Source organism: Zeus faber (assembly GCF_960531495.2).
Source record: "Zeus faber genome assembly, chromosome: 19".
Taxonomy (NCBI): Eukaryota; Metazoa; Chordata; class Actinopteri; order Zeiformes; family Zeidae; genus Zeus; species Zeus faber.
The window spans coordinates 17,136,500-17,145,452 of record NC_137206.1 but is presented as its reverse complement, the minus strand read 5'-3'; the positions used below and the strand labels follow the sequence as shown (position 1 = coordinate 17,145,452).

The following is an 8,953-nucleotide window of genomic DNA, read 5'->3' as shown; positions in this document are numbered from 1 at the left end:
TTCATCATGTGTTCATGTTGTTCATCATGTGGTCATGTGTTCATGTTGTTCATCATGTGTTCATGTTGTTCATCATGTGTTCATGTGTTCATGTTGTTCATCATGTGTTCATGTTGTTCATCATGTGTTCATGTGTTCATGTTGTTCATCATGTGGTCATGTGTTCGTGTGCGACCGGGCCCCGGGAGGCCCCTCCTGGGTAAGTGTCTCGTCCAATCCCAGGGTTGATCGGGAGCACGAGGACTTGATATGATGGAAACAGAACGCGGCTCGGGGCGATGCGACGCGTCGCCTTTGCAAAAAGCCGACGTTATCCAGGTAAATGGATTGATATTACGCACGGAATTAAATCCTACAAACAGTGGAACAGAACTCGTATTTGTGCAAAGTTGGGTTTTTTTTTTTTTTTTTTTATTGGCAAGTGAAATGGAAGGTAAAGACCAGATATATAAATGCACAATCATGCTTGTATTGAGTTGGCACAGGTGGTTAGGGGGGGGGGGGAGAGAGGGGGGGAAATAAAATAAAATAATAATAATAATAATAATCGTAGAAGGCATTCCCAGTCCGTATTACACATAAGCCATTTCCTGTGAACCTCTTCAAGGGACAAATTAGGAAAACCACAGCGATTCATTCCTCAAACGCAAAAATCAAAGTGGATGTGGTTTTTACCGGGTACGCTTACAACGGGATATTTTATCCGCAGGAAACTTGTCCTGAAGACATTGTTTAAATGAAATGGAACACAGGGTGTATTTACTTGTTGACGGGGCTTCAAACAGAAATGGAACAAATGCAACAGAACTGTAAAGCAAAGAATATCGTCCTTGGTGAGCGCGTCAATTTAAGATTCAACATGGCCGTCTTCCATTAGGAATCCATTTATTAACACGAAGCCACAGCGTCAAACGTTCTGTACGTCTTCACTAATCTAGTCCAATGGTTTAATTTACTCATGTACATCTCCATACTCTCATCTGTAAAGGGGCGTAGCAAAACATATCGACAATTATGCTACAGTCAATACAAAAATATTATTTATGGCTACTAGTGGCTGGTTTCCACACATTTGTTGTCATGGAACATGGTGAGGGTAGGTTTAAAGTCAAAGAACTCCAAGCAAACTGGAAAAAAAAACCAAAAAAACTGCAGGAATATAAGAAGAAAACAGGGGGCCAAAGAGAAGAAACCATTTGAACTAAAAGTGATAAATATGAATGGAATTTTAAAAATGCAATTGGCAAAGTAGTTTGTAAAAAAAAAAAAAAAAAAAAGGAAAAATACATTTACAGACTTTGGAAAAAGCAAAGACTTGAGTCGTCCTTCCTGAAGCCACACACCATGTACCACACAGTTGGTATCATTAGGCACTTTTTAAATAAGGTCTTTCTAATCTTTTCTTTTTTTTTTTTTTTTATTACATTTTTAATTATAATTTTTTTTTAAATTATTATTTTTTTTGTTTTTTATTTTTGTTTCTTTACTTGCATTGGCACCACGGAGCAATGATTCTCAAATCAAGGTGCACTGGTGGCGTCGCTCCTGCGGGACCTGGAGTTTCAGACTGCGGTGAAGGAGTGGGAGGAGGTACGAGCGAGAGAGAGAGAGAGAGAGAGACAGACAGAGAGAGAGACAGACAGACAGAGAGAGAGACAGCGCGGGTTCGCTGAGAGGGGGAGGGAAAAAAAAAAAAAAAAAAAAAAGACAGGAAACGTTCGTAGGGTGTGGATTTACGACGACTTCTCCTTCTTTGTTCGTGGGGAATCGGCTCCGTTCGCACTCACTCCGTTCACTCCGTTCGCTAGAAGAGGGAAGAATGGGGAAAAAAAACAAAAACAATGACTCGTCTGCAGAACAGCAGCTCTGCGTTCATCAGAACGAGCTCGGGTTTCGAGAGAGAGTCCAGAAGAGTCATTTGGTTCCGAGTGGTTAATAGTATTCTGACTTTAAATTCTGTCATTTTTTATTTTGGTGGAATACAAACTGTAAATCAACCACATTCGATATGAATAACGCCAAATGACTAGACCTTTTTATTTTTTGGCCTTGGACTCAAATTGAGACGTCAGTTCCCCCGCTCGCCCGCTCTTATGACTCCAGAATCGTTTAAAAGATTTGTTCGCCGCGAGCGAATCGTTCAGAGTCTCTCATCGCTAACTATTAATAGGTTGTAATAACGAGGACGGTTCTATGGGTTTGTGGTGTTTTTAGTGTTGAACAGGAAAGCGCTACAGTGCCGTGGAATTATTTCATTGTAAAATCTGTGCCTGTGTGTAAAAAAGTTTGTGAAACACTTTTTGGTTTGGTTTGGTTCAACGCGCCATTGACCTCATAAATAAAAAATAATAATAATAGTAAAAAAAATAAAAAAAAAATAAAAAAAAAATTCTCACCCTTGTCTTTCTTTGATTTGCTCTTGGCAGGACCTTGCTTCTTTTTGGCAGCTTGCGGCTGGGCCTGCTCCCTCCACAGGCGCAGCTGGAAGTTGATGAATTTCCACATCATGAAGGCCTGGGTGAAGCAGATGCCGGCGAGGACGGTGATCCTGCGGGAAGCGGGAAGACACCGTGACCACCTCGGCCAAGGGAGCCCCACAGAGGTGATCGACGACAGAGAGCACGTCCGCTGGGGTTCCTCCAAGGTACGGCAATTATCAAACACATGTTCCCCAATGGAGGCTCTCTAGAGCTCCCTGTCCCCTCCCAGAGGCTCCTGGGGGTCCCCAGCAAAATCATTAATAGTCAAACTTCACCATTATTTAATGTCCTGTTTCGATCCTGGTTCCACGGTTATCTCTGTAACTATAGTATAGACAGGCGTGGTGGTTTGGACTAAATCATACCCAACCTATAAATATATTCTCAGATCGGAGGGGGCAGGGGCGTTTTTTTTAAACTGGACTGGATTATAGTCGAGTCCAGATCGAATCCAACCCGATGCCGCGGGCAGCGTTTCCCGGTATGATGCCGTTTCCCGCCAAAGCTCCACTCACCGCACGGAGAGAACGTTGAAGTTCCCCGCGGCCAGATCGAGGCGCTGCTGCTCGGCGTTGGCGAGGCCGAAGCCCACGGTGAGCACGGACAGCGACAGGGTCAGGAGCCGTCCCAGCACGAACATCAGCGCCCACACCGTGAACCTGGAGCAGGGAGGGGGCAGCCATGACACCCGGCACAGAGCGCTGGGTGGAGGAGCTTTTCTGTCCCCCGTGTTTAACATTGTAACCGTGTGTAACACTGTTATAACAACGTAACTAGGAAGTTATAACGCTATCATTTAGGAAGTACAGTTTTCATTTACACCCTTTGCCAATAATTTATCCTTGTGCTTAGAATCGCACTTTGTTTATTCTGTATATTTCTATATACATATTTATTTTTCTATTTCTGTTCTGTATTTTTGGCCATTTCTGTATATTTGGCCATCTTCATTTATCTGTGTTTATTTTATTACACACATCCGTATCATTATATTCATCCTCCATAGTCATACTAACAACCGTGCTGCCACATAGATATTGTCTTTTAAGTTCAGTTATCCTATGCATAAAATCACATGTTGTATATTCTCTCTTTTTTTATTTTACATTTGGCTGTTCTTTTGTTAAAAAAAATTCCGACTGATAAGCTTTTTTTTTTTATTATTATTTTTTTTTACACGGTAGTTGTCCATAGAGAAATGCACCGATCCTCACCACAACAAATTCCTCGGTACATGAAAAATGTATAAAAGTTGGAAGCGACTGTGAATGAGGACCCACCCTGTCTGCCTGTTCTCGTTGCTGAAGTAGAGCAGCCGGGAGATGTGGAAGATCAGCTCGACGAAGTAGTGCAGCACGAGGAGGACCAGGCCCAGCCGGTTCAGGCTGAAAGACGGCCAGACAGACATACAGTCAGACAGACAGACGGACAGACATGCAGGCAGACAGGCCGCTTCGAGCTGCGTTCTAACTACACGAAACGCCCCTCAGATTAGAATATCATCCTCAAGGAAGACCGATAAGGAGGGAGGGTCTTACTTCAGAATGTAGGCTCCTGCGATGTGGACCAGGTACAGAGAGATGTACACAAGCTGACGCGGAACATCCTCCTGAATTAAAAAAAATATAAATCAAACAAAAGCAAAATACAAAGACCATGAGAAATAGAAATATATTGAGAAATAATTACACCAGGGAGAATTCATATATGCTCTCCTCCCTCTGTCGTTAGAGAAGTACCAGTGGAAATATAAATAAGGAAATGTATCCTTAGGACCCAGGGGGCCAATCTGAGAGACTATGTCCTGTGGTCCTATATTCACACACACACACACACACACACACACACACACACACACACACACACACACACACACACACACACACACACACACACACACACACACACACACACACACACACACACACACACACACACACACACACACCTTCTTTGTCTTCTGGAAGTACAGCTCTGGCAGGGCGTGCAGCCAGTAGCCCAGCTGACAGATGTAGTAGAATTTCATCTGGAATCTGTTCAATAATCACACAGAACAAGTTCCTGAGATCTGATGATGTCACTTACACTAAACATTGACGTTCATTATTTGAACTATTTCGGGGTGCAAAATATTTCATTAGGATTACCAGCGCTGTTCTTAACAATGCCTTAAATTATTCTTATAGAAACACATCGACATGTGAAGGTTTAATTATATTTTGTATACATATAGTTTGTGATATTTTGTATTATATTAAAAATGAATTGCACTTGCCAAAGACAAAAAATATGATAAATCTAATATCATAACAAAAAAATGTTAAAAATAAAAGACAAACATATGTATTCAATTCAAAATTTAATTTCAATTCTTAATACCTACTCAAATCTTAAAGTTAATCTGCACAACAAAAACCACCTCATAAAACCTGCATCGACTGATACCAGCTATTTATGACCAAAAAACACTTTAAAGAACATTAAATACACCACGAAGTTTAGAAAATATATATGCACACACCACTAGTTTCAACATTATTTAAATCTACACTCACGGCATCAACGTGTGGGGATATCCCTCCCACAGGCTGACGGGATTGGAGAGGAAGTTTTCCTGTTGGGGGGAGAAAAAAAAAAAAAAAAAGGGTTAAATCGCAAACCTAATAGACATTTGTTTGAAAGGAAAAACAAAACAACTCCAATCCAGGGAGAACTATGTCTGAGGTTGCAGACATATCTTTTGCTTGTGTTTTCTACACACATTTGACGTTTTTCTTTGTCATGCTTATATTTACAATAAAAAGGCACACATTCGTATCGAGTAATGCCTATTTCCATATGCGTGCATACTTAGAAACAGATGCACCCTCAGAGTGTCTGCAAAACACAATGCTTCCCCTGAAAAAAAAACAAAACAAAAAAAAACACGAAACATGCAATTTAGGGAGAAACCATCTTTAACCGATCACAGCGGCCGGATGTACGTACGGAAAGCAGGATGCTCGCTCCCCAGCCAAAGGAGAAAAGGTAGAAGGCGCTGAGCTGGCCAGACTCATTGAACTTGCTGTGCTTGGTTTTGGAGAAATGCATCTTTCTGTTGATTTTCTGCGAAGTGGAAAAAAAATAAATGTGGCTTAAAACAACTATAAAAAAAACAAAAAAACAAAGCAAAAAAATGTTTGTTTGTGTGTGTCCAGCTAATACTCACATCCAGCACATACTCCTGAATGATGGCGTGCATGATGATGGCCACCAGCATGTAGAAAAACACCGTGGCCAAGTCTTTGATGCCGTGGTGGAAGTGGTTCACGGCAGTTTCTTCTGGGCCTTCTGACACACACACACACACACACACACACACACACACACACACACACGCGCGCACACGCACACACACAGCTCTTCTCAAATACATCTAAAAACACGACATTCTGAAACTTTAAGTGTATATATTTGACTTTTTAGTCAATTTTATCAATATTTGTATTCTCCATTTTTTTCATACTGTTAAGCGTTTTTTGTTTTTTTTTTATCCTAATGGTCTGCGGGGTGCTTTGTAATTGCTGACCTCTTATTCAATTTTGACTAGCTTCCAGAAGAAAGTAGCTCCTTGTTGTAAATCTTTACAGCGATGTTTTTTTTTCTTCTACAGCCCAGCTTCCATTTTTAAGGTTAATCAGTTATCGACCAGACAGGCACCGACCCAGTTCTCTGCACAAGCCCCAATTCTCCTTCATGGGAGTCAAAATCCCACACGAGGAGTGTTTGTAGAGGAAGAGATGTGAGATGTGCGGGGAAAATTAAGGGCAAAAAGAAAAAAAAAAAACAATTCTTAAAGAAGAAAGGAAACAAGGTCACAAGGAGGCAATTAGAAAATCTTTGGACATGATTGTGTCAGTTACAACAGTTAGTAAATATTGGAGATTGGAGGAGCCTGAGAGCGGCACTGATCACCCACTCAACTGCATCCAATAATTGGTTTAAAGAAAAAAAAAAAAAAAATCTGCATCAAAAGGGGGTATGTGTTAAGGACACACACACTTTTATTTGATCTCAGTAGAAACTCACTGTAAATGAGTGACGGAATGTGGTAGGGTGTATTAGATAAGGGACAGTTTTACAAACACGCAGCGAGCTCCAGCCCTCAGCATGTTCTAGCCATATGGAATAAACTATTCTAAGGTCAAACGGGGCGAAAACTCGAGTACAAGATAGGGGGGGGGGGGGGGGGGGAGGTTAACCTTGAGACGGCCAGGGAGGGTCATGCGTTACACCTTAGCCTAAATCCACCCGACAAAACCTTGCCACCAGAGAACTTTATAAATCAGGCGGACTAAATTTAGCTTGAGGAGGAGACGGAGCCCTGGAATGGCTCCGTGCAAGGCCACACAAGCACCGCTCCAGAATCCAAATGAGACGCTCCCGGCCCTAACCTGAAATCACAGGCTTACAGTGCCTCCACAGGGGCCCACTTTTGTTTCAAATTTATTCGTACGTACGTACATTTTAGCGGGCCTCGTTTCGCAGGACTACCGACTGTCCCATATCTTACCATTGGATGAGATGGTCACATTGTACTGGACGGTGATGAATAACACTGCAGCCTTTGAGGTAACCTGTTGGGGGGGGGGGGGGGGGGGGGCGGAAAAACTTTTAATAACAAGGGAAAAACACAAAGCCATGAATGATGTACAGTACAGTAGGAAGCGACAGCCTCCATGGGAATGTGAATGGAAATACACATTAAGGATAATGAAAGAGGAACCGCCATATCTGGTGCATGCAGCATATTTTGTATATTGTGATGTGACCATATGGATATTTAGACTTATACTTTTTTTTTTTTTTTCTATTGTAACTACAATACATTTCACCAACTACTACCAAAACAAATGTATTGTACGTGAAAACGTACTTGGCCCAATAAACAGATTCTGACCTGAAACTTATTAGTAGTAGTAGTAGTAGTAGTAGTAGTAGTATTAGGTGTGTACACGTTTCACTATGGGACGTTCGAGGGCTGCACGGAAACCTGGCCACCTACAGCGATATCAAGTCTTTGGCAGGCGTATTAAAATCGAAAATTGTTTTTTTTTTTGTCTACCTATAAATATATAATGTTACGTTTGTGGGTCGCAGATACCCCGACTTCCACTTTCTATTTCAGCGTAGCGCCATTTAACTTCATCTACTAAAAAAAAAAAAAAGCAAAAACTGCAACTCCCATGATGCGTTGAAGTCTGGAGGAAGTGCAGCGCGCAGTACGCTTGGACACCCCCACCCCCCCAAAAAACGCGTATTTGAGTGTTTAATAAAGCTCGATTCACAGTATATCCACATATTAGTCGCCAGAAATTGTGCGCGCCAAAGAAGTTGGTTCAATGCCCTCAAAATGAATGTCGGGCCAACTTCCAGACTACGTCAGCATTCCCAGCGCGCCGCTTTGACAGCCCTTCTCTCACGCGTTGTCCGATTGCCACGTAACACATAAAACTCACCTCGGCGACGCACGAAGAGCATCAATCGTGTCCATCGCGCTCAACGCACCGGCGACAAACAAACGCCGTTCGCAGCGCCGTTCCGCCGCCGACACCGCAGCGGAGCCGTGCGGGATTTTGTCGTTCGACTCGGGGAGCGACGCGAACTAGCGACTGTAAATCCAGGTGGCGGAGCGATGGAGGACCCGTCTATATCGATAGGGCGGGACGGGACGGGACGGGACGGGTGGACGGCAGCGGGCTCGAAAACGAGCATAATCAAAACAACAATACGATAAGGCAACAGAGGATCGTTCGAGTGCGTAATAAAACTTTATCACCACGGGAAGTAATGTGGACGATAGATGTATAGTAGTGTGCATGCAGACACACTGATACACAATAGAAAAACCCACAATAAAACAGGGAGGAAAAAAAAGTTAGCAATACTAAATAAACCTACAATAATTAACACCAAACCTTCCAAAGGGGGAGTTTATTCCCTGCGGGGAGGAAGAGGATGGGGAGACCCGTCCTGCAGCACCGACTTTCAACAACAAATATCGAAGCATTTTTTTTTTTTTTTTTTTTTTGGGGGGGGTGCGATTCCACTCGCGTCGTCCCGTACCTTCCTCGCCCAAAAGCGACCCCCGCACACCCCGCGCGGGGGGGAACCCCACGCCGACCCACCTCAAACATCAGCCCGAGCAGGAACACCATAGCAACGCAGGAAACAATGTCCGCGTGGTTCTGGATCACGAAGTCGTGGCTCAGCATCGGAGGGTTCTTCGCGGCGCTTTTCTTCCTGATCCCCATGATCGGAGGAGAGGAGAGGAGAGGAGAGGGAGAGGAAAACAAAAAACAACAACAAAAACAAAAAAAAAACAAGACCCGAAGTGTCTTCAGCCCCGAACTTTCCTCCGCGGAACAAAACGCCGATCGGAGCTGGGATCCCTTTCTCGCTCGCTCGCTCTTCTCCCGCACACACGCACGCAA

General features: G+C 43.2%; 1 protein-coding gene across 1 annotated transcript; it reads right to left on the bottom strand.

Annotated features, from left to right (window-relative positions):
• Positions 1-1,226: 1,226 nt before the first annotated feature.
• tram1 (translocation associated membrane protein 1) lies at positions 1,227-8,953 on the bottom strand. Its single transcript, XM_080020701.1, has 11 exons — positions 8,648-8,953; positions 7,033-7,096; positions 5,689-5,810; positions 5,469-5,585; positions 5,036-5,094; positions 4,429-4,513; positions 4,019-4,089; positions 3,761-3,865; positions 2,996-3,139; positions 2,397-2,548; positions 1,227-1,804 (listed from the first exon to the last, which is right to left on the bottom strand). Exons 1-11 carry the CDS (start codon positions 8,771-8,773, stop codon positions 1,734-1,736), a joined length of 1,116 nt encoding a protein of 371 aa, XP_079876827.1. The 5' UTR covers positions 8,774-8,953; the 3' UTR covers positions 1,227-1,733.